Source organism: Poecilia formosa, unplaced genomic scaffold (assembly GCF_000485575.1).
Source record: "Poecilia formosa unplaced genomic scaffold, Poecilia_formosa-5.1.2 Scaffold96, whole genome shotgun sequence".
NCBI classification, from domain to species: Eukaryota; Metazoa; Chordata; class Actinopteri; order Cyprinodontiformes; family Poeciliidae; genus Poecilia; species Poecilia formosa.
Window position 1 is genome coordinate 1,924,351 of NW_006800035.1, and position 25,198 is coordinate 1,949,548.

At 41.6% G+C, this 25,198-nt stretch overlaps 3 protein-coding genes across 4 annotated transcripts in view; 2 read left to right on the forward strand and 1 right to left on the reverse strand.

Annotated features, from left to right (window-relative positions):
* The window catches only part of eepd1 (endonuclease/exonuclease/phosphatase family domain containing 1), a 43,531-nt gene extending 42,634 nt beyond the window's left edge, over positions 1 to 897 (forward strand). The window contains exon 7 of the mRNA XM_007558449.2: positions 561 to 897. Within this exon, the coding sequence (XP_007558511.1) occupies positions 561 to 748 (188 nt within the window). The 3' untranslated portion in view covers positions 749 to 897. The remainder of the gene's footprint in view (positions 1 to 560) is intronic.
* Positions 898 to 6,479: 5,582 nt separating this feature from the next.
* matcap2 (microtubule associated tyrosine carboxypeptidase 2) lies at positions 6,480 to 16,034 on the reverse strand. Of its 2 annotated transcripts, none has more exons than XM_007558451.2 (7): positions 15,784 to 16,030; positions 14,099 to 14,745; positions 13,053 to 13,196; positions 12,268 to 12,400; positions 10,084 to 10,389; positions 9,902 to 9,999; positions 6,480 to 7,847 (listed from the first exon to the last, which is right to left on the reverse strand). In XM_007558451.2, the coding sequence occupies exons 1-7, from the start codon at positions 15,806 to 15,808 to the stop codon at positions 7,689 to 7,691; spliced, it is 1,512 nt and encodes a 503-aa protein (XP_007558513.1). In that variant the 5' UTR covers positions 15,809 to 16,030; the 3' UTR covers positions 6,480 to 7,688. The 2 variants fall into 2 exon arrangements, with proteins under 2 accessions (XP_007558513.1, XP_007558515.1); XM_007558453.2 differs by lacking the exon at positions 6,480 to 7,847 and adding an exon at positions 10,694 to 10,754 and having other exon boundaries at positions 15,784 to 16,034.
* A 1,723-nt stretch (positions 16,035 to 17,757) lies between these two features.
* LOC103142417 (actin-binding protein anillin) overlaps positions 17,758 to 25,198 on the forward strand; it is a 17,319-nt gene continuing 9,878 nt past the window's right edge. The window contains exons 1-16 of the mRNA XM_016674455.1: positions 17,758 to 17,975; positions 18,947 to 19,097; positions 19,181 to 19,612; positions 19,696 to 20,003; positions 20,646 to 20,964; positions 21,620 to 21,822; positions 21,896 to 22,000; positions 22,239 to 22,350; positions 22,946 to 23,250; positions 23,325 to 23,455; positions 23,554 to 23,695; positions 24,031 to 24,166; positions 24,318 to 24,497; positions 24,597 to 24,723; positions 24,812 to 24,860; positions 24,938 to 24,991. Coding sequence (XP_016529941.1) covers positions 17,958 to 17,975; positions 18,947 to 19,097; positions 19,181 to 19,612; positions 19,696 to 20,003; positions 20,646 to 20,964; positions 21,620 to 21,822; positions 21,896 to 22,000; positions 22,239 to 22,350; positions 22,946 to 23,250; positions 23,325 to 23,455; positions 23,554 to 23,695; positions 24,031 to 24,166; positions 24,318 to 24,497; positions 24,597 to 24,723; positions 24,812 to 24,860; positions 24,938 to 24,991 — 2,772 coding nt within the window. The 5' untranslated portion in view covers positions 17,758 to 17,957. The remainder of the gene's footprint in view (positions 17,976 to 18,946; positions 19,098 to 19,180; positions 19,613 to 19,695; positions 20,004 to 20,645; positions 20,965 to 21,619; positions 21,823 to 21,895; positions 22,001 to 22,238; positions 22,351 to 22,945; positions 23,251 to 23,324; positions 23,456 to 23,553; positions 23,696 to 24,030; positions 24,167 to 24,317; positions 24,498 to 24,596; positions 24,724 to 24,811; positions 24,861 to 24,937; positions 24,992 to 25,198) is intronic.

Sequence of the window (25,198 nt, forward strand, 5' to 3'; positions counted from 1 at the left end):
TCAGAACCAGAACCAAACGAGGAGAAGCAGCATTCAGCTTCTATGGACCACAGATTTGGGACAAACTTCCAGAAAACTGTAAAACAGCTGAAACACTGAGTGCCTTTAAATCTCAACAAAAACCCACCAGTTTAGAGTTGTATTTGAAACGTAATCAATTACGAATTTAATGATGGAACTTGACTTAATGTAATGTTTTGATTGTTGATTCTATGTTGCATCACTCTGTGTTTTTGTGTTTGTTATGATGTAAAGCATTTTGAAATGCCTTGCTGCTGAAATGTGTTGAACAAATAAAGTTTGATTGATTGATTGATTGATTGATTGATTGATTGATTGATTGGTTGATTGGTTGATTGATTGAAAATTCTGGGTTGAAATAATGAAACACGACCACTGTCCAATTTTCACAAACTTTGAAAGACCTTCAGAAAATCTGTAGAATTACTAGAAAATGTGGCTCTTTGGAACAAAGAAATAATTGTTTGCTCATGTCTCTCTGACATGTCTTTAGCTTCTTCGTTTTTGGGTTTTTGATCTTAAATCTGCTCCTCTGGCAGGTCACTGCATGGTGGTGCGGGAGGGCCTGACTAATCCCTGGATCCCAGATAACTGGTCGTGGGGAGGCGTGGCGTCAGATCACTGCCCGGTGGTGGCTGAGTTCTACATCAACCTGTCTTCTAAGGACATGAGCAGGCCTGCCATGGCAGCTGTGGACAGAGACATGATGCCCAAACATGAGCGATGACAGTGGTCACGGTTAAGATGGCGAGTGGGCGGGCCATCTGGCCTGGATGGACCCTGCTGGAGCACAGCTTCCCCATGAATGTGAAGAAGTACAGAGACGCCTTCTGAGTTTCAATATCTATCCTAGTAACTGCTAAGTCATTAAGCCATTAAAAATGTTCAAGTATATGTAGACAATGTACTTTAAGAAGAAATGTGCCAAGCATTTTCTATGTGTAAATAAAGAGAAATGATTAGATCTTTATAACATATCTGGACTCTTTATGTAATGTGTGTCTGAATGAGCCTGCTGCTCAGATCAGTGAACTTTTCCTCGTCTCCTCCTTAGAGGATGTTATGATTTGCCACAAAGAACTTAGGACTGCTGGTCTTAAGAAATGAAGCACAGCTTCTCAGACCATGTTAGCTTCGCAGTACTGTGGAAAACAAAAAATGTAGTGCAAGGAACTACAAGTCCAGCTAAGCCTCATCAAATCTTGGGACTTAAAATTATTTTGGCTTCATGTGAAGATCCAGGCAAAGCTCAGTAAATTATCAGTCACTATGTTTATCAGCTGGAACATTAGTTTGGATATGAGAATATTACCACACCAAGAAGGAGTGCTTGTGAATTGTTTAGTGCAGGCCATCTGCAATGTTTACAATTCAGAGGCACTTCTGTTTCTTTCCTAAAAAACCTTATCATGAGCTGCAGGATCCTATATGAGCCTTTGGAAAATATATTTGCCTTCATATGCAAGTCAGCTCAATTTTCATCGCCCTTCAGTTCTCCATCTCTGCTTTTTCCCATTGAGGTAGATTTCTCTAAACAGTAGGAGGAGTTGTGAACGATGACATCCACTTTATGTTGTGTTTTAGAATTGTAGTCTGCCTGCAGTTGANGACCACTGTCCAATTTTCACAAACTTTGAAAGACCTTCAGAAAATCTGTAGAATTACTAGAAAATGTGGCTCTTTGGAAAAAAGAAATAATTGTTTGCTCATGTCTCTCTGACATGTCTTTAGCTTCTTCGTTTTTGGGTTTTTGATCTTAAATCTGCTCCTCTGGCAGGTCACTGCATGGTGGTGCGGGAGGGCCTGACTAATCCCTGGATCCCAGATAACTGGTCGTGGGGAGGCGTGGCGTCAGATCACTGCCCGGTGGTGGCTGAGTTCTACATCAACCTGTCTTCTAAGGACATGAGCAGGCCTGCCATGGCAGCTGTGGACAGAGACATGATGCCCAAACATGAGCGATGACAGTGGTCACGGTTAAGATGGCGAGTGGGCGGGCCATCTGGCCTGGATGGACCCTGCTGGAGCACAGCTTCCCCATGAATGTGAAGAAGTACAGAGACGCCTTCTGAGTTTCAATATCTATCCTAGTAACTGCTAAGTCATTAAGCCATAAAAATGTTCAAGTATATGTAGACAATGTACTTTAAGAAGAAATGTGCCAAGCATTTTCTATGTGTAAATAAAGAGAAATGATTAGATCTTTATAACATATCTGGACTCTTTATGTAATGTGTGTCTGAATGAGCCTGCTGCTCAGATCAGTGAACTTTTCCTCATCTCCTCCTTAGAGGATGTTATGATTTGCCACAAAGAACTTAGGACTGCTGGTCTTAAGAAATTAAGCACAGCTTCTCAGACCATGTTAGCTTCGCAGTACTGTGGAAAACAAAAAATGTAGTGCAAGGAACTACAAGTCCAGCTAAGCCTCATCAAATCTTGGGACTTAAAATTATTTTGGCTTCATGTGAAGATCCAGGCAAAGCTCAGTAAGTTATCAATCACTATGTTTATCAGCTGGAACATTAGTTTGGATATGAGAATATTATCACACCAAGAAAGAGTGCTTGTGAATTGTTTAGTGCAGGCCATCTGCAATGTTTACAATTCAGAGGCACTTCTGTTTCATTCCTAAAAAATAAACCTTATCATGAGCTGCAGGATCCTATATGAGCCTTTGGAAAATATATTTGCCTTCATATGCAAGTCAGCTCAATTTTCAGCCCTTCAGTTCTCCATCTCTGCTTTTTCCCATTGAGGTAGATTTCTCTAAACAGTAGGAGGAGTTGTGAACGATGACATCCACTTTATGTTGTGTTTTAGAATTGTAGTCTGCCTGCAGTTGACCAATTAGTTGGAGCAAGAGGAATGTTTAAGATATTTTAGTGCTGACAAAATGTCATGACTTTCCTCCCTATGGGGTTGTTTACAGCACATTCCAGTAAGATTCAGCGAGCTGGTGCATCACATTACAGCCAGACAATGCTCCACTATATAGGCTACAGCTGTTATCTCAGAATATTCAAATGAAATACTGATAAGCTCAGCTATAATATCACTTACTGCTCCTGCATCAGACATACAACATGTCACAGGATTTGACCCAACAATACATCTGCACCGGTACATCAGACCTTCACTGTCTTATTTAGGACCCGTCAGCTGCTGAGTTCATGGGTTCTCATCTGACAGATAAGGCACATGTAAAGGGAGCCACCTAGTGGGCCAGATCAGTCATTTAGAATTGTTGTCTCTAAACAAAACAAGCACTGCAATAAGGTGAGGATAATATAAAAGCATGGCCTTAATGGATAAAATCAGCTGCTGCCTATAATGGAACCAGTGGTTAAAGTGACAGCTTTAATATTTCACTGTATGTCATGTTAAATAAGGTCTTTAAGTCCAGTTTATTTATATAGAAATATTCCCACAACACTCATTACAAAACAAAAAATCCAATTAATTCATTCATGTGTCATTTTAGATCAATCATATAAACAAATTACCATTGTATATTATCATGCTGTACATATTTTAACCTGTAAATAGTAGAGATGTGCCGATCAGGTTTTTTTCCTGCAGAGAAGGTTCTCTGTTGCTCCATGTTTTCTCCATTTGTGAATAATGGCTTTGGAATCTTTCTTTGTATTTCATGTGATCTTAGATTTGGATAACACAGACAGATGATGAAACAGAATGTAGCTGTTCAAAAGATGTGGTTAATTGTAATTAATAAAGAAGTCTGGATGGCTTTTTGCCCTTTACAAGATGACTAGAAAATGTATTTCTAAAAGCAGCAGAAATTGCCTTTAGAAATGCCTGTGTGTATGAGCATCTTGACATTTGTTTTGTTGTTGCCCTTCAATATGACATTAGTTATTGTGCCTGTGTGCACAGATGTTTTTTCAGTCGCGGCTTGGCTGATGTGGGGGATTTTAAAGGTTTGTTAGGTTCAGGCAGAATAGCACTGGAGTCATCTCCCTTATTAAAATGACCCTGGACCAGACAATGAGGGGCCACTGGACCTGATGGGCCCAGCGGTGTGTGAGATCCGGTCACAGCACAGCAGACAATGACCATGCTGAGGTTACAGAACACTTTGTGAAGCTTGTGTTCTGCGTACAACCAAATGTCAGAGTACATGAAGGATGTGTACAGTGACACTCATTGTGCAGGGTGCCATGGCTGCTCGCTCTCATTCACTAGTCTGTGGCCCTCAGTGGTGTCAGGTCTCCCAGTTAGACCGAAGCTTAAAAGCTGGCAGTGAGCAGTGACAGATTCGGTTACTGTTCAGTGTGATCAGTTCAAAGACCTCTCATTATGAAGATCACTGACACTGAGGGAAACTTCACGACTTCATCAGGCCAGGATTGTGAGCACAATGAACAATCCAATTTAACAATCCAATTTAAATTAGGTTTCATGGACTCACAAGTACAAACAATTCAGTGAAGATAAAATGTAAGATAAAGGAATATCATAAATGTAGTTTTTTTTTTTGTATAAAGGAGAGAAGCAGGCTGTGGTGCAAATTGTCTTTATTATGCAGATGATGCACATCTCTACATTATGATGTCACTAGGTGACTCTGAACCATCCAATCAATGGTCAGATGCTTAGAACATATTAATGTGTGGATGTGCCATGCTGAACAGAAACAAAACTGAAGTTATCTTTGGACCTCAAGAGAAACATCTAGAGTCAACACACAGCTTCAGTTAGATAGAAACCAGAGATCAGACTGAAATCTCGTTGTAGTGATGGACTTTGACCTGAACCTTCAGAGACACATAAAGACGGTTACAAAGTCGGCTTTCTATCACCTAAAGAACATATCCAGGATTAAAGGACTGATGTCTCAGCGAGATCTAGAGAAACTCATCCATGATGTGTTTATCTTTAGTTGCATTGATTTCTGCAACAGTGTCTTTACAGGTCTGACTATAAAGTCAATCCTCCAGCTGCAGCTGATCCAGAACGTTGCTGCTGGCGTTCTGTTAAAACCAGGAAGATAAAGAACATCACCCAGTTCTAAAGTCCTTCACCTGAGAGGATAAACTTTAAAATACTGTTTGTTTATAAATCACTGAGCAGTTTACATTAAAGATCTGCTGTTGTGTCAACTCTTCAGGCCTCTCAGGTCTTCTTGTTCTGCTCTGCATCGGAACCTAACATGAAGTAGCATTCAGCTTCTATGCACCTGGAACAAATTTTCAGAAAACTGCAAAAGAACTGAAACACTGAGTTCCATTAAACCGAGGCTAAACACCCACCTGTTTGGAGTCGCATTTAATATCTATATAAGTTCAGTCCATTTATCTAGAACATTGATTAATATATTTGATGTATATCTGATTATACTTATTCCTGATTATTTGATCAAGCATTTAACAGAATTGTTATTTCACTGCTGGTTACTGTGTTGTTTTATGGGGTAAAATATGTAGAACTGCCTTGTTGCTGAAATGTGCTCTAATAATAAACTTGACTTGCTCACTGATTCCTTATTGCCACTGAAACAAAGTAATCCCATTCTGACCCAGAGGTTTGATTGTTTTTACTTTTACAATTATTTACAGTAATACAAATAATAGTAATAACGTGCTCAATGGAAGAGCACATTTTGTACAATAACATTTCAAACAATTGGCAAAAAACAGACTTCAGTGAGCAGCTTGATCATTTCTGCTGTACAAATGATAAAAACACTGGGAATGTTTTTTATGTCTTCTTTATTGAAAGATTCTTTCATAAACACATCCAAACAGAACACTGTAATAAATAGTGAAACGGTGTCCTTTCAAAAAGCATACTTAGCTTAGCTTAGCTTAGGTTAAACCAACTCTAGCAGCTAGTGGTAAAAAGGTAGACTACAGCTCAGAAAGTGCAAAGAGGTGAGTTCACTCCAATCTTTGGGGGTGGGGGCATTTATCATAAACAGTCTTAAAAATAATGCTTACTTCAGAATGAGTTCCTCTCCAGCAGCAGGTGTGGCTAGAACATCACTTCAGTTTCTCATCTTTCTCTCCAGCAAAAACGGTTTCTAACCTAACAGAGTTACTACAGGGAATGGTATCTGTCTTTTCAAAAGGGACAGATCTCATATACAGGATAAGTACACTTGGATAAGAGAAGGAAAACGTTATTTTGTGTGGATATTTAAAATCTTAATATTAGCCTTTTCTATAGAAAACTTTTCAGTCCAACCTAATGGGTACTTCAATATAGTTTTGTGGTGATCTGTGTTTTTCTGTGTAGTTATTTTTGACGTTTTCTTTGTTTAGTCCTGTTCCTGTCCTGTCTTCCCTGTTGATTGCTTCCCAAGTGTGTCTAGTTCCCTGATTACCCTCCCTGTGTATTTAAGTCCACCTGTTGTCTTTGTTCCTTGTCGGATCCTTGTCTATTGTTCGTCGTGTGTTCTGCCGTCTGCCAGATTCTTGTGTTCCTGAGCTTTCTTAATTAAATCAACTTTTACAATGACTACCTGGGCCTTCCTGCATTATTCCTCACCACCCTCACCTCAAATCATGACAAGTTTGGGCCAACATTGCCTAAAAATATGGACCTCTATGCTTAATTTGTAATTAAACAGAGAAGAAACTTTTGTTAAGTTTGCGACTTCAGATGCAGCATAATCAGATGCATATTAATTAAATTAGAAGACATTAATCAGAGCTTGATCAGCAGTGGCAGCAGATGGGTTTGAGGGCATGCGCAGTGAGGTGAACACTTTGCAATAACTTGTGGCAACAAGAACAGCAAGAAGTTACTTCTGTTTGAGAACAACAAAAAGGACAAACTGGATCTGCAGGAATTACAAGGATGGAGCCGTTGTCTCTGTCCTGCGGACCGTAGGACATGTGGACATTAGTTTGTCTGGAGAAGAAAGTGAGGATTAAAACGGCTCCAGTTTTCCACCAATAGAATCCATCTGTGAGGTTTCTCTTCCTGAACAACACCATGAAGACAAAGTGGGAGCAAAATGTCTTCTGAAACTGGTGAATATAAGAAACTTTTATTCTGAGCTGTGGGACTGGAGAGGAAGTGGTTTGAATGTTTTATAACCGAGATTAAATTATTTCTTAAACTTCTGTCCATTCCTGCAAAGTACCCACAGAAAATAAGCTGATTGCATGTTAAATTATCATAAAACTGATCTGAATTGATAAGGTTTTCAGAGTCTGATTATGAATAAAGAACCAGATTTGGCCAAAACAGATCTGGTCTGAAAGACAGCTCAGAGGGTTTGGAAAGTCCAACTTCTACAAGGCAGCTTTAACAAAAAGGAAGGAAACTTGGCACCAAACTCAATACAGGTCAGAGAAAAAGTCTGTTTGGTATGGATACTGCAGTCTGTCTGCATTGGCATAAAACATACAGTGATAACACGAAACCTGAAGACAACACCAGTGAGGTTTCCTTTAGAGGGTTCATGTTCCTCATCAGGGAAGAATGACCAGGCCAATGCTGACTCAGCATTAAGAACCTGAACTGACTAATCAACCTTAGGATTTAACACCAGAGACACCACAGCACTGCACAGTTCACAGCTGTGCTACCATGCATGAGGGCTGTGTGAGTGATGTGAAGCATGCAGGCAGGAGCTGAGCACAGCAGCTTTTATTGGGGGACTGAGGAAGAAGATGAGGAAGAGGAGGAGGACTGGGTTAGATGAGTGTCTTCAGCTCTTCATCTGTCAGCTGATTGACCACCATAATCTTTGTCAGTTGCTCAGCATATTTCTCTTGGTCCTGCATGAAATGTGGGATGCGGACCTTCTCCATCTGAGCCAGAGGTGTCAGACGATCCACGTCTTCAAATGACACCTGCAGGCAGCAGAGACTAAAGTTAAACCTCTTCAGACCAGCTGCTCTGATCAGTTACATGCTTACCTTCCTCACAAGAAAAATAAAAACAAAAAAAACAGAGAACTTTCAGACATCACTTGTTACATAACATGTATTGTTTCATCATTATTGCATTGGGTCCTTTGAAGCAGGAGAGCGTGGCGTGTTCCTCCATGGAGGTGGTTATGTAAGCTCTTTGCTTTTCTAGACATGCAGCCATCCTGAGCACAGACGCCTCGTTTAATGTGACGGCGTGTCACGAAGGATAGCTCTCTACAGATACAGTTCACTGATGATGAACTGGAAGAGAAGTGACAGGATCTAAAAGAGCCCCAAAATAATACGGCTGTAAAGGAGCACAAAGAAGATATTCAGCTTTTTACAAACAAATCTGCTGCTTTACCATCTTAAACCCTCCTCTGTCTTCACACACACATGAAGTTTAGATGGAAGCATTGTGTATTTTCCAGCCACAGAGTGCCATTTTGTAACAAGTTACTTGTGATACAATGTACAGTGTTATAAAAACACTATACATATCAAACATGAAGAAATTTGACATTGCGATTTTGATGCCTTTAAATTGGGCCTCTGTCTCTTTAAGAAGCTCCTGTTCATTCAGGTACTCTGCTTCAACACAACAATGCTCATCTATTATTCTTTTTACAGCCATTCTCAGGAGCTGTGGACTGCAGATCTGAACAGGAGCTTTGGGTAAACAGGTGGAGCTCTGTGAGTGAAGTAGTTTATTCACCTCCATCAGGAGAGATTCGAGGATTCATCAAACATGCATGAAAAAAAAATCAAAGAAACACATTATATGTATATTTTTATAAGGGAATAACATTATAACATGATAGAATGCTCAAAAAAGTTGGACTCTGTGCGTACTAGTCAATTTGTTTTACACCAAATCTTCTCATCCATGTTTTTATGGACCTTACTCTGTGAACTGGTGCTCAGTCATGTCAGAACTGGAGGATGTAGTCCTCAAATTGTTCCCACAAGACCAAGATAAAAAAGTCTAATGCCTTAAGGAGTTCAACTCCTGAGAAACAGACCATCACCATAATCCTCCCTCCACCAAACCTTTACACTTGACCTAGTGAAACCAGGCAAATGTCATTCAGAGTCCAAAATAACAAATGTTTCCCAAAGGAAGTGATGCAAACATGTAAAATGGATATGCAAAGACAGTGAAATCCCACTGGAACTCTGATTCACTGAACTAGGCATTGGAGCTCAGTCTGGGTTTTATTACCCACCGTTGTCACAATACTACTTGGAATTTAACAGAAATTCAATTCCTTCTCCTTTTGAAGAATGAAATTGGTTAGCAGTAGAGATGCTACATTCCCTCAAAGGACTGACCATAAGAAGACAGATGAGGTCAAATATATGAAAAGAAAGGCTGAATATAAATACCCCAAATGGGACACTAGTCATCAGTGACGGTTGGATTAGAAGCTATCTTTCCATTGATTATAAAATTAAAATTGTACAAACTGGAATTATGAAAATAAATTTGATTAATGGAAACACGGTAATTTTGAAAGAAAAATTGCCATAAACAATGACATTCTGCAAAGTTTTAGAATTGTGGTCTTCCTATAGTTTTAGCAATGGCAGCAGAGGGAGAGAACTAAACTGTTCAGTCCATGTTTACCACACAGCCGCCTCGTTCAGATCAGCACTTCTCTGTTCGCAGTGGAGGATGGTTGTTTACAGCGCAGACAATTTCTGGAAAACGTCTTAGCATCAAACTGGTGCATTACAGGTAAACATTAGCAACTGGGTAAAAATTAAAACTTCAACAGAGTCAATGCCTCCAGCAACAAATCGTTTCTCATGAGTGGAATCCTATTTGCTCTGTACGAAGCAAACAAGGGGCTGGTCTTTTCCAGACTAGTGTAAATCAGATTGATGGACTCAAATCTGTTTTTTTGTGACAAAATAACTTTTTTGCCAGAGAAGGTTTGAACCTGGGGATCATATACTCCAGGACTTTGAGCAGTAGACTTCATATTGCTCACCTTTCCCAGAGCCATCAGCATTGGGAAGTTTATCTTGTCTCTGTATCTCAGGATCTGCAGTATGCCCTCCAGATAAACCTGGTCTTTACTGAAGCACCCTTCAGGATTAGAGGTCAGAAAAGACCAGTCATGTTTTTTCATAGATCAGTCCTGAGGATGTCAGGTCAGCTGGTTCCACATACCTGGCATAGCTGTGTTGGTCTGGCCTCTCTTGGCACGGACACAATAGTCCCAGCGTGTTTGTGGGTCCTGAACAAAGCGTCCCAGGTTGCGGAAGAGCTGAGTGAAGGACGTGTGCCTGGCCTGATAGACGGTATAATAGAGCAGCGCGGCACGCCACAGAGTGGGGTCCTTCCTGAACAGAACGCTGTGGATGCTGGCCAGGCCCTCCTCTGTTGGGTTCAGAGGCTTCAGGTTGTGCTTCCTCCTCCCCATGCTGCTGCCCCATGGCTGCTGGCAGTTGTTGAGGCCTCGGAAGTAATGAGTGCCTGACACAGAGAGAACACTTCACAAAGCTGTAGTTCAGTTAGAATTCAACCTGAATTTATTTCTGCCTTTATCAATATTCTTTTCTTGATGTTTGTTCATCATTTTTTGTCGAGCTGTTGTAGGTTTGGTTTTCCCTCTGGTTTAGGATGCTGTGCAGCTGGAAGGAGTTTTGCTCCTTCTTTTTATTTTGGAAAGTTATTTAATGCATAACCGTTGCAACAAGCTCTAGCTTGTAAAAAACAATCTCCTCTCGTTTTTACAAGCTTGAGGATTTGATTAGCATTTTAAACACTCAAATAGTACCTGAACTCAGCATTGCTGACCTTGGGATTTGGGCTCATCTGGGACCCAAATTCCAGAGGAGCTGAAAAGGAGGAGAGTAGAGACAAAAGGAGGAAGTCCAACCATCTCTTCGGTCAGTTATAACAATCAAGAATCAAATAAGAGAACCCCAGCATCAGACTCCAAGACGGACTGCAACGAGAGATCCCTCCTGCCCACAGCATCACCATACAGTCGTGGCCAAAAGTTTTGAGAATGACACAAATATTATATTTTCACATGATCTGCTGCCCTCTGGTTTTCATGTGTGTATGTCAGACGTTTTCATCACATACAGAAATACAATTGCAATCATATTGAGTAACAAAAGCTTTTATTGACAGAATGAGTTAATGCAGCAAGTCAATATTTGCAGTGTTGACCCCTCTTCTTCAGGACTTCTGCAGTTCTCCTTGACATGCTCTCAATCAACTTCTGGACCAAATCCTGACTGATAGCAGTCCATTCTTGCACAATCAATGTTTGCATTTTGTCAGGAATTCCTGACAACACTAAGGAATGCTATAAATAACAAGCAATGTAATAAAACGCCACATAATGGGACGTTTGCGCCGCGCTCTGGTTTGAAGCTGTAAAGGAAACATCGTGGTCGGGTTACGTACCAGAGAACTTCAAACTTATCAGTCTTTATGATCAACTTTTTGGTTGACCCTGGAGCCTTTTTGGCAACAATGGAACCTCTCCTTGAAGTTCTTGACAATGCGATAGATGGTTGACTGAGGTGCAATCTTTCAAGCTGCGATACTCTTCCCTGTTAGGCCATTTTTGTGCAGTACAATGATGATTGCACGTGTTTCTTTGGAGGTAACCATGGTTCACAGAAGAGAAACAGTGATGCCAAGCATCAGCCTCTTTTTAAAGTGTCCAGTGGTGTCATTCTTACTTAATCATGACAGATTGATCTCCAGCCCTGTCCTCATCAACACTCATCAACACCCACACCTGTGTTAATGGAGCAATCACTGAAACGATGTTAGCTGGTCCTTTTAAGGCAGGGCTGCAATGAAGTTGAAATGTGTTTTGGGGCATAAAGTTCATTTTCTAGGTGAATATTGACTTTGCAATTAATTGCTGTTAAGCTGATCACTCTTTATAACATTCTGGAGTATATGCAAATTGCCATTATAAAAACTGAAGCAGTAGACTTTGTAAATATTAACATTTGAATCATTCTCAAAACTTTTGGCCGTGACTGTACACAACCACTCCTTCAATATACTCGGATTATATGAGTTACATGATGATATGAAAACATATCATCATCAAACATCATTTAATTTTTCTTTGGGACAAATAAAGTATTTCTGAATAAAATTTTACTAAGGGAAACCAGAGTAATGAAAGCTACAAACAAATGCACACCATAATGTTATTCATGAGATCCGAAATTCAGAAGATGTAATGAAACTAAATGTTACAAAAAGGGGGTGTGAATACTTCTGCAATGTGTCATATTACAGACTCTCAGAAAGAACCTGTTGCATGTTTTGATGAAAGCAGATAGAGGACGTGTGTGTCAGAGCCAATGAACCCACCGATCTCATGCCTCAGCATGCCCTCCAGCCAGTGCTCCCGCGCACTGGATGTGTTGATGGTCATAGTGGGCTGACCGTTCACCATCGTCATCGAGGCTCTGGACAGTAAGTCATCTGTCACCTGGACTACAATCTGTCAGCAGAACAAATCATTATGATGAAGCAACACGGCGTTGAATAAGCTGATGGTTTGTTATGTATATTTTATCCATTTCAACTATGTCTGAAATTGTGTTCTGAGTTGATAGCTGCCCAAATTCTCTGTAGTTAGTCTTCTTTCTGCTCCTTTTCATTCTGAATTTCTTTTCATTGTTACATGAACTGTTTATATTTACTATTGAGGAAATAAATAAAAAATAAAATAAAATGAAATGAAACTTGTGTGGGTATGGCAACAAAAGAGGCTCTGGTCCAGGGGTCAACATTTTCTTTCGTCAGGCCCTGGTTATGTTTCTATGTGAACAGTGTTCAGCAGTGGATTATGAACATATGATGTAACATAAATTAGTTTAATTCTATCAATTCTGCTTCAGAAAAGCAAACTGAGGGATGATGTTGGAAAAGTGGACAAATCTGAAACCTGTTCCCCCGGACTAACTTCAGGGGTGTGATCTGCTTTGTGCTGTACTGTAATATTAATGCACTCAAACAAAGGAAAGACTTCGCAGGCCGAGCGAGGCCAGGGGAAAATCCAACACCCAACTGCCTTCTCTCAGAGAATCCAGCTGGTTTGGATCCAAACTGGAGTCAGTATGAGAGAAGTGAGCAGCCTGCTCTCCTCCTACCTCACCCACACAGCCTTCCTTCTCCATGTATCTCTTCACGTTGATCCAGATCCGACTCCTGGGGAGCAGGTTCCCACCGGTGACTTGCTCAAATATCTCATAGCTGCCGTATCTCTTCAAGGCCAGCTCCATGATGTTCACTGCCTGCAACAGAAGAGACCCTCAGGAACTCTCTTTGAAACCTCAGAGATGGTGACACGATGTTATGTTAACTGTCGACCCATGTTGCTTTGCTGTTGTCTCCATAGTAATAACATTATAACATGATGGAAAGCTCAAAAAGGCTAATTTTACCCAATACTGCCCCTTTAAAAAAACAAAAATTTAGAAAATCAGGGCCAATTTGTTGGTGCACCCAAATCTGTGTGAATGGAAAGAACCAGATGAAGCCGACATTTAAAAGTGTGTATTGAACATTATGACCATTATGATTATGGATCCATTAATGTTTTCAGTGACCGTATTTTCACCCCTGTGGTTTGTGATTTTCCCATTGTTGACATTTTTCTTAGAGTTGTAGTTTCAAAGTTTTATTCCTAGTTGAATCAAAATGTAATCAACAGGTCAATAACTGGGAGCACAAAAGATGGTCTGTTTGAAGGACAAACCTGGAAGAAAGCTTGTTAGAAGCTACAGAAGACCTGAGACTACAGGCTTTAACTAGACTTCATCTGAACTGACGACATTGAGACAGCGAGACAGAGGCCCAAATTCAAGGTGATAAATTACAAAGTAAAATTTCATTTATACAACTTTTATAACTGAAGGTAACATTGTTACTTGATTGTGCTATTAAATGGAACTGATTGTGCTATTAAATGGAACTAAGTGTCTGGAGAACACAGAAATACTGCCTCTTCATCCAACCTGAGCTTCAGTCGCTTTGCAAAGAATCAACAAAAAATGTCCATAAACGTAGAGAGAGAGAGATCTCAGAAGAGGCTCAGAGGGGCTGAATACAAACACACTTCTCATTTTCATTCCACTTTCCAACAAAGCACCACAGAAATCACACTAGATGTCTGCAGGAGGAAATGCAGCCTTACCTGAGCGAGGAACCTGCTGGAGGCATGGTTATGGCGCGCCAGGAAACCTGCAGAGGCGGGGTTGCTGTACTCAAACTGGGGGTTGTAGCTGAAGTCAGACTTGAAGAACTTGTCCTTCTCTCTGTCAACATTGCACGGCTTGATGGCGGTGAAGATGCAGAGCTTCTTGGCGTTTTCCGCCTCCCGGGAGGTGGCTGCATTGTAGGGGGATGAGAGAGCAGGACGATAGGCGTTAAGGCTGGGGGTTTTCCTGAGCAGTGAAGCTGTGCGGGGGATCAGTCCCATCTTGCTGCCCACCACTGTGAGGCTCAGAGTCGGCTTCAGAAGATTGCAGTTGCTGGCCGAGTGGACACAGTTTGTCTGGACGGGCTTCTCACCTCCATCTGGACTACGGGTCTGTTTCTGAGCCAGGATCACGCGGTTTCTTTTGCTAAGCGCCAGCCCACCTTTCATCGAAGGCTTCGGCTTCTTGCACTGGGACTCCTTCTCCTTCTGCTTCTTCTCCTCCTCTTCGGTTTGCAGCAGGAGGTCCTCGAAAGCAGGGGAAGGAATGGTTGCAAAGCACACCTGGGTTGGACTCACCACCCTATTGGCAGAGTTGAAGATGGACTTTTTAGACAAATCCACCTCTGGCCAGTGAAGTTGTTCTTCAAGAGGAGAGAGAGTAGAAAAGGAGGCAGATTATTCTGAGTCATGCCTGCTTCAGCATCACTCTGATGTGAAGCCAGTGCAAACTAGACACACTAATCCTCTTTTCAAGGAAAGATAAAATTAGATCAGTTCTGATAAGGAGCTGAAGCGACACAAAGCGCTGAAAACTTGACTTCCAGTCTGGTAAAAACACACTTTGTTACGCCTCAGGCAGCCACAGAACACGTACTCTGTGGTCAGACCGCCTGACTGCTGCTGCTCAGCTATGGGCTTTTCAGGATCAGGAGTCAGCGTCCTGACTTTTCACTGGAATTGATTCCCATTAAGCTTACAGAGGCTGGCAGTACAGAAAGAAGGGCTCTGCAATGTCTACTAAGACGATTCGGACACAACCAGAGAGAGCGCTCTGCGTTGGGTCTGATGACGTCAGCTGCACACTGAGACACCAGGAGCAGCTTTACTGGTTCCAGCTGCCTCATCACCATTCCCTCACAGCTCAGCTGGCTCTCTGACCCATCAGAATGAGCTGCTGAGAGGTAACCCAAAAACCAGAACTATGACCTCAACCCTGCTGAAAATTGGTGAGCTCATTGCCAAAACTCACATCAATTTAAATGAATGGATTCTACCGATTGAGAAGTCAAATATCTAGCAGGTATCATACCAGAAGTTCGTTGATGGCTATTAACCCAAACAATGGTGATGATGTATGTGTGTAATCTTGTGCGGAGTGCAGAAAGGCCACACTAAATTCTAACGTGTGCTTTGATTATTTTCTTAATCATCGCAGTTATTTATTGAAAAACAGAATGGAGGTAAACGATTTCTTCCATCCAAGCAATTATCAGCTGACTAAACCAACCACAGCCTGTCTGTGTGTCGTGAATCTTCAAGCTAACGCACGTGTGGGTTAAAACAGCTCGAACCAATTACTAGAAGTAATGAAGAGACTCCAGCTGCTTTCAGGTTACCGCAACTATATATACTACGCATTTTATTCATGCTTAGCGGTTACGAAACACTTATTACATTACCTGTAACTTTAATGGACTCCAGCATCTTCTTCAACGTAAAATATTCGAAAGCGGTCGTGTAACAGTCAGCGGAATTAAGCCATTAACCCAGCTAAAAGCCACCAAAAACAAAACATGGGAAACCACGCGTCACGAGTGGAATGATATTTTTTCCAACAAGAACTGCAGTCGAGTTGATCTCCCTTCTACACCGAGCAGCAGTCACTCCTGTGACAGAGGAGTTAACGCATTCAGCTGCTCTGCTGTGGCTGAGTGGTTTCCATGGTATCATCTGCAACGTCGGGAGACATACGTCCTGCGATCATGGGAATTGTAGTCCTTCTAGGTAGGAGATTACTTTCATTTATAGTTGACATAACCGTCACCAGAGATCAGAACCCAGCAGACCATGAAGTCTGGTTCTGGTTACGAAGCTGAAGTTGGTTTCCGATTCCAGCTTGCGATTCGGGAAATGGCTAAAGGGCGATTCCACATAACTTTTCACAACCATCTTTAATCTACTCTTGTTAAAAAGCAAAAAAACAAAAAAACTACAACACCTAGACAGATCTTAGTGTTGCACTAAATCTGAAGAAGCCTCTGACTGAAGACACTCTTCCTTCCTAAGAAAGTCTCATGACAGTACAGGTTTGCTGAATCCGGTGTATGATGACATCATCAACTCCAATTCCATGGCAATAAACAAACTGCAAGGGGTCTTGATATCCTTGTCTGTTTATTCAGGTGGGGCAACAAAAGTCTCTCCAGGACCTTCATGTGGTGGAATGTCAGGGCTACAGGTCTATAGTCACTGATGACTGATGGGTGAGTTATCTTCCGTTCTGGATTCAGTGTGGTACAGACCGCTGAAGATCTTTCCTTCCAAAAGCCATCATCATAACTCTTTGAGGAATTAATGAGTTACGCCAACATTTAATTTCCCTTTGGGATTAATACAGTGTTTCTGAATTAGAATTTAATTTGAATTTGAATTTAATGCTTCACTGCAACATTGATGAAAGACGAAATGACCTGAAACTCCAAGGTTCAGACTTAGATGTGGAGTTTTATTTCACAATTATTCAATAGAAAAAAAACATCACGTCAAACAAAAACATAGAGTTGTGATCAAAACTTTTGGATTTTCAAAAAAATTGTTTCAAACAAAAAAATATTTCAATCGAATTGTAAGAATTATTTTTTTTAAAACAAAAAAAAAAGTGCTTTAAAAACTTAGAATCTCAACCAAAAACTTAACAAAATTCTGATATGCAAAAATTTAAGTTTCAAACAAAAAATTATTGATTTCAATTTTAAAAAAAAAAGTTTTTAAAGCGATTTTTTTTGTTTAAAAATAATTCTTACAATTTTATTGAAATATTTTTTGTTTGAAACAATTTAAAAAAAGGTTTTGATCACAACTCTGTTTTTTGTTTGACGTGATTTTTTTTTTTTTGGTTGAATACTACTTCTTTTGTTTGACGTGATTTTTTTTTTTTGATTGAATCTAACTCCATAGATGAGCTCCAGCTGCAAATGGTCTGAGTCACACGGGCTGCTGCCCTCTAGTGGGTAAATGAGGAACAGCATTTAGTTTGTAAGCTACGCCATCTACAGGTAACAGTACTGCTGCCCAATGTATTAATTCTACGTTATTGGTTTTATGACAGAGGCTGCGGGCCGGATGAAATTTGACCATGGGCCGCATTTGGCCCCCGGGCCGGACTTTAGACATGTCTGGTGTATATGTATGTATATTACATATTGTATATTTGTAATGTAGATAGATTTTACTGTTTTGAATGCACAGATCGTGACATAAAACTGGGAGCATACCTGGAGCAGACTCGTGACAAATATAGGACTGGTTGGCAGTTACTGTATGCAACGAAAAAAACTCCCTTTGTTTCACTCGCCTAGGCTGTGATTGGCTGATCAAAGCCTGTGTCCAGCCCGTGATATCTGATTGGTTCCCTGGCGCTCCTTTTACGTTTTGGAGTATGCGCCGTAGAGGCAGCGCTGAAATTCAAATTTGAACCGAAGCTGTTTCGTCGAGGAAGAGCAGTCAAGCTGAGAAGATCGCTGAACACTTCTCGTTTTGCTTTGTTAGGTTATTTCTTTACACACAAGTCGAGTATAGAACTGGTAACACTCCGTTTTGTAAGTACTCCTCAAGTGGATACAAACTGTCCGAAATGGACCCATTTACTGAGGTGAGTTGAGCAATTTCATGTAAGAAGCTAGCTGTCGCAAGACTATTGTGGTGGATAGTAGGAGTGTTATCGTTATCTTCTAATGCTAACTTAACCCGCAGCTGTGTTACTAGTTCAGTTGCTAGGGGGAATGCGTCAACTGCAGTTTCTTTGTTTGGTACCGGTCAGAAGTCACTATAAATAATACAAAATGTAGTTCGTTTTTATAAATGTATCAATTGGAAGCTTCAATTCATTTATTACGCTCAAAAACAGAAATAATCATGGAACATTAACTTAAACAGATTACATCTTTGAATATTGTGAGGTTCAGTCTTTCTTTTCTCCTGATACTGTTTTCTAAACTTTGGATAGTAGGGGTGTTACCAAAAACAAAGCATGTTTCTTGTGCCTCCTATAAAATGTACAGTGCCTAACTGTCCTGTACAGTTAGGCAAAACCAGGCGTGGCTCACTCCTGAAGAATGTGATCTCAGATTTTCCACACAGGGCTGTTGGCTTGGTGAAGCTGTGGTGGCCTGCAGCACTCCCAGGAATGTGTTAGGACTTGCTCAGTACAGTAAATCAGATTGTGAAATTCTTGACAAAGGGAATGAAAGGAGGGTTGTGTGTAGAAGAGAGAATTGTTTAGTTTAATTGGTTGTGTATAAGTGAGAAATCCAGCAATAACAATTTGGATCTGGACCCCAAACATGCTTATTATATCCAACCATAGTTTAAGAAATGAAATATGAATGAATTAGGCCAGCAGGTCATTTAGTGACTGTTTATTGTACCTCCAAGTTTACTGTGCATGAATTTTTTGTTTTGATTCTGTTTGATTTGACTGTTAATTTTTCTATTCCCACCGAAACTGTTGTGTGCAAGTCTCTTGATCCGATTCACAAAGGAAACCTCTTAACATCATGTGGTCCATGCTTGTCTGTCCTGGATACTGCATGTCTGATTTTCTGATTCCATTTGTCAAACTAGAAACTTTTGGAGCGGACTCGGGCCCGCAGGGAAAATCTGCAGAGGAAGCTAGCAGAGCGTCCCAACGCAGCTAACAGACAGATGGTCAAAAGGCCCAGGGAGCCTCTAACTGAATCAAATAACACCATCACTGATTCTAATGTTGATAAAGGTTAGTCCTTTTGTTAAGATTGCCCTCGGTGTTGTGTAAGGTGTTTAATGAAATTTCCTTGTAATTCCTTTTTCCCTTTCTAGTTCCACAGATATCCTCCAAGCCCTCCCCTTCCAAGCGCAGGTGCTCAGAGGAAAACCAGTTGGCACGGGATGAGGAGAACCAGGTTCCAGTGATGACCCAAGCTGGGGGCCCCGTACCACCAGACCCTCTAACGGACAAGAAACCCCCAGTGGGCCCAGCCAGCATTCGCTCGTCCTCCTCTCTTGAGCAGAGTTCAACTCGACCTGTTCAGAGTCGGCTTAAGGAGCTGAAAGCTGAACGGCCAGAGAACGTAGCTGTCACTCCAGGTCCTGTCCCTCCAAGCACCAGAGAAGCACCAACAGAGCCCCCTGGTTTTGCCCAGCACAGGAACAAGCCAGACCAGGTGGATGACTCGACTCCCTCTGCTGCTGGCATGAAGTCACGCCTGCAAAGGCTGGCGCAGCAGAGGAAGTGCTGGGATGGGGATGATGGTAAACGCATTTGGTTGAGATTTGTCACATTAGTAACAGGCTCTAAATCTGGAACTAGTCTGACTTTGCTGCTTCTCTTCCAGACTCTTCTGACACAGTGCCAGACAGCACCCCTCCAACCTTGTCAAAGAGACCAGTGGAAGTCCAGCCGCCTGCCAGTCTCCCCCCTTCAGAAGCTCCTGCTGGGCGGAGAGGCCGGTTGGCCAACCTGGCTGCCACCATCGGGTCCTGGGAGGATGACCTCAGCCACGCTCACATTCCCAAAGGGAATCCTGGATCTGGTTCTGTTCCCAGACCTGCGGTCAGAGTAGCTGCTGCTGGCTCCAAGCAAACTGCAGCCTTGAGCAGTTCAGCTACAGCAGCCAGCAAGTCTGCCTGCAGCAGCAACCAGGTAGCTGCACTTTCACGTCTCTACAGTGAACCTGAAAATGTGCTGCTTTACTTCATATATTTTAAGTAGAGATGCACCAGTTAGAGTCGTGGCTCATTTCTGGTCAGTTTTTCTGAAGCTTTGAGCCCTCACTGGTCACTGATTTGATCTGATTCTACTCAGCTTCTCATTAACCAGAGCAGAGACTGAGGCTTCAGTGGAAAACAGGATTTGACTGATTTTTGAAACAACTCACTGTTTTTTTTTTTGTTTTTTTTTTGTTTTTTTTTACATGTCATCATAGCAGATGGTACCAGTAGCTGGACAATGTGTCATCTCCAAAGACAAAGGCTGTTTTTTTTTTATATATATATATCTCTGAATAATGCTTGGCAGACAAGCAACAATGACATTAACTATGAGTCTTCATTAAAGCCTGTTGTCAGGGTGACCTGTTATTGCTTACAAATTATGTGTTCACTGACTAGAACAATGGTTTTTAGTTGGGGCCAGATATGTTGAGCATTATTGAATTCCCTTCATTAGTACATTTCTAGATGGCTCTCCACTTTTATTCCTGATTTTTGCTCACAACTGTTCTCTAAAGAAATCTGTAACGTTTGTGTTTTTTTTTTTGTTTTGTTTTTTGTTTTTTCCCCTCAGGATACTTCACAATCTCCTGTGAAGTCCAGTCAAATGATTCTTCCTAGCCCTCAAAAGGCTGAAATCTCTGCATCTAAAACAGCCATTCAGACTGTGCAGAGTCCCTTGAAGAACCCCAAGCAGGAAGCAGCGCTCCCACCCAGTCCACATATGGCAACATCCTCTGAAGCAACATCAGCCCCCAAGAGTCCACTAAAGACCCAGCTGTTCCCCAGGACCCCTGGCTACACCGCCAGCCCCCTAAGGCCAGCTCTCCAGGATAGAGCCACCATGTCTACTTCACTTGGCCACCAGGAACCCGTCTCTGTTGGAGGTCCAGGCGAGTCAAACTCATCAAGGGTCATATCTTCCGGCTCAAGCTTAAATCAGTTTTGATTGGTATTTAGGAGGTGAAAAATTGAAAAATCTGATTCTTTTTTTTTTTAATGTTTATCAAATGCATCAAAACTACGAAGTTCCATCTTCTCTTTATATCCTGTACTCCAAACTAGAGATGGACCAATCCACTTTTTCCACTTCAGATACCAATACACATATCTGAGGTCTAGTTTCGGCTAATAATGATACAGAAAAATTTAAACACAGACATAAGTATACTGAACTGCAAATGTAATAACTTTGCCAATACATCCACCAATAGCTTCACAAGCTAGGTCAAACATGTAAAAACAACAACTTTAATTTGTTCAGTCAGTGCAATTGGGAGTAAAACGGCTCGTAATATAAACTGAAGCTGACGAAATCAATAGTTTGACTACCTTGGTCAAAACAAGCCTTTCAAATGTTCAGAAATGCAATTAGGAATTCTAAATGTAATGTAAAATAAATGGTAAAGCATGATGTTGCTCAGAGCACAAAGATCTGCCTTATAAATCAGGCTCGTTGTCACGATACCCAATGTAGTGTGTTTTTTATGTCAATATCAGGACTTCTCCAGATATCTGTATCAAAACGGTGCATCTATATCCAAACAGGTGTGAAATCTTTCCTGGAGCGCTTTGGAGAGCGATGTCAGCAGCACAAAGAGCAGGGCGCTCCGCCCAGAGCTCCCACTCCAGCCAGGTCTGCTCCCAGTACTGCCTCAGTCACGCCAAACACCAAGCTGGTCCAGGAGAGGCTCCGAGCCGCCCAGGCTGCACACACTGCCACTGCTGAGCTCACTCAGAGGCAGAAGATGGTAGGTTTTATGTTACAACATGATCAACAAGGAGAAGTTATCTTTTAAAAATAAAAAATCCACCTGCTTACAGGAGCGGGAGTCTGAGCTGGCCCAGATCCGCAGCCGATTCCAGAAGGGGAAAACTGTGTGGGAACACAAAGATAAACGGGCAGACGAGACGCACACTGACAACAAGGTTGGCTTCAGATACACACAATACACACGACCTCTGTTGGTCCCCAACTGCCCAAATCTGTCATCATTTACTACAGGTTTTCATTTATTTTGTGAATTATTTATTAGCATAAAATGTCTAAGTTTTAGTTATTGTTGTCCTTCAAATCTCAGGAAAAGCATTCAGGCTACAAGATGATTTTTAAAGTTCCATCTTTCTATGAACATAGCTGGACTTTAACAGATGATGTGCTCTGCAGGATCAGCTCGTCAAACCTGCTCAGAGGGAAGATTCCTCATGTGACCCACAGGATGAACCCACTGCACCATTTAGTGAGGAAGTGACGACACCCAGCCAGAGTCCTCCTCCAGGTGCTGACTGAGCCTGTGTCTTGATGTTATCTGACATCATTCTGTTTACCCTTCCTTTTTATCTCATGAGATAATTTCACCAGCTGGAAACGAATGACAGTCGTATTTAAACCTGGATGGTCCTATTTTGACCATCTATGGTAGAAATGCGTTGCTGATGTAAATGTGAAGAGTTGTTTGCAGTTGGAGTTATTTTGGCATGTAATTGGCTTTTCTTTTGGCTCCAACATGATTACATTCTGCATTTCAACTAATTCAAGATGCTAAGAATCCAAATCTAACTATTTATAATGACTACATATTAAAAAAAATCAGAACTATTTGTTTTAAAGTTTGGTTTGAAATAAACCAACACTAGACATTTCTTAGTATTTGACTCCAAGGACCAAACTGTAATGGCTGACTGCAGGGTCTGTCTTTACTGAGATGATTCTGTTTGAATTCTCTCATATGTAGGAACCAAGTAATGAATGAAACACACTTGAACAACAAAATGATTTTAAATTATCTTTGATCTTCATCATTCTTTAGTTACTTGCTTTCTGTAAATGCAGTAGCTGTTAACCATAATATCTGAAAGTGTTCCATTTAACAGTGTGTCCTGGAATCACACTGACGCCTCCAGTCTCAACCTCCAGCCCTATGAGGGGGGTCAGCCAGCCTGGAGAGAAGCCAAGTAAGGAGGAGGAGGAGGAGGTAGTGGTTAAGGAGAAGGAAATGAATGTGGACCACTCCATCAACTCAGCTGTTATTAATGAGCTGTTTGACGGAGTCCTGGAGCAGAGTGAGGATCAAGAAGATGAGGAGGAAGATGCTTTAAATATTTCCTCCATGTCCCTGCTGACCCCTCTGGCAGAGACTGTAGCTGCTGTAGTGAAGAGTCCAGACAGAAGACTCGTGGTGAGAATGATGCTGCAGCTCTCTGAGCCACCAGCTGATAGAAGGTGCTTACCGTCTCCCCCTGCTGCCTCCAGACATCAACTCCAGCCAGCTCCTTCCTGGTGAAAAGCAACACCCCAGAGAGCAGCTGCAGTCCTGGAAAGTTCCAGAGAACCACTGTGGCACGGAGCGACTCCTCAGACGAAGACCACAGGCTGCCTTATAGGTAGGAACACAGAGGTTACCCCAACTGTTAGCAGACTCGGGGAAGGGGAGCCTTAAACTAAATCTGGGAGCTGTGTTTGTGTGTGTGTGTGTGTGTAGCATTGATGCATACAGATCCATTCGAGTGAAGGAACCTGAGAGACCTGCAGTGAAGCAAGTTATTGTGAGAAGGGAAGATGTTTCTAAGAGAGTAGAGGAGCCCAGAGCAGCAAGTCTCTTCAGCATGAAGCAGAGGATGAAGGTACGCAGCTGGAACTCAGACTGATTATTCTGCCTACAATATACTCATTAAAGTTTATCTAACCCCCGAGAGAGAGCATGATTTCATCCCTGAGTAGTTTATGTGAAAATGTCACAATTTGCTCAGAAACCTGAAGATGGAAGCCTAAATGGTGTACTTGGTTTATCAGCAAAAAAGTTGATATGGGGTTAATTGCACTTTAAATGTTTTAAACGGTCAAGTCTTCAGTTTCTTGAATCTTAAATCAGGGAGTTCTTTTCTTAAATACTGAACAGTCCAGTATTTCCACCAGGACAAAGTCCTCTGTTTGCTTAGAGCTGTTTTTTGTTGTGTAGATGTTGACAAGTGAGGTGAACCTGCAGCAGACTGTGATCCATCAGGCCAGCCAGGCCCTTAACTGCTGCACTGATGAAGAGCATGGCAAAGGCTCGCAGGTGGAGGCTGAGGCAGAGAGGCTGCTGCTTCTAGCAAGTCAGTTCACCTACACTCTGTCATGTCGTTTCACTTTTTACTTCTAGTTAAAGATCATATAGGTGCCCTGCAAGGGAAATCTGTCATCAGCTTCATCACTTAGTCGTCTTAAAAGAATCCCTGACTTTCTTCCTTCCTCTGACTTTCTAAGCGGAGAAAAGAGAAGCCTTGAAGGCAGAGCTGGACTGTCTGAAAGGAGAACCAGCAGGGCAGAAGAAAACTTGTCATCCAGAACCAGCTGCCATATCTGCCTCCAAGGGCTCCATCATCCTGCAGGAGCTCCGCCTTCCCCTTAAGGCAGACTTTGTTTGTTCCACTGCTAACAAACCTGGTAAGAACGCAGCGTTGCATCTGCTCACTCATGCTCTGACTTTTATATAGATTATTGTGATTAAAAGTTTCACTGCTTTTTGTGTGTTTCCCCTGCCAGACTCAACTAAACATTCATTTTTCATCATGATCCGCGCTGGAGCTGAGAACATGGTGGCCACTCCCTTAGCCAGCACTCACCGCGGCCTCAGTGGAGACACACTCACCTTCCCCACCAAGTTCACCCTGTCAGTCCCACTGATGGTTTCTGTTTGAGGATCATAAAGGAACCCCATCCTGTTTTAATCACATTTCCTTCTCTTTGGGCATTTTCAGGTCTGATGTCTCCAGTGACTTCAAAATAGACTTGGAAGTCTACTGTCTGGTATGTGTCATTTTATTGCTTGTGAAACTTCCATATTCCATATTGGTTCCTAATGGATTGGCCATGGTTTCCTTCAGGTACAAAAACGTGAGCTCTGCAGCGAGAAGAAGAAGAAACCCAACAAATCAAAGGTAGAAATCATTTAATCATAATTCATTTTATTAGGTTTTTTTTTCCTGTTTATTTTGGATATTTAGAATGTCTTCCATTCCCAGTGTTAAATGTTCAAGCTTATTCATCTTTGAGAATGTCTTCTTGCATTATTATGCATTTACCATTATATTGCTGTAAAATGGTCTCAAAGCAACAATATTATTATTTATCACAATAACTTCTGG

What these genes read in the sequence shown, in the direction of transcription:
- matcap2 (XM_007558451.2), bottom strand. Translation starts at nt 15,808, where the DNA reads ATGCTGGAGTCCATTAAAGTTACAG. An exon ending in CCAGCAGGTTCCTCGCTCAG is followed by an intron (nt 13,197 to 14,098) that starts GTAAGGCTGCAT and finishes CTTCTGTTGCAG; the next exon opens with GCAGTGAACATCATGGAGCT. An exon ending in TGCTGATGGCTCTGGGAAAG is followed by an intron (nt 7,848 to 9,901) that starts GTGAGCAATATG and finishes TGCTGCCTGCAG; the next exon opens with GTGTCATTTGAAGACGTGGA.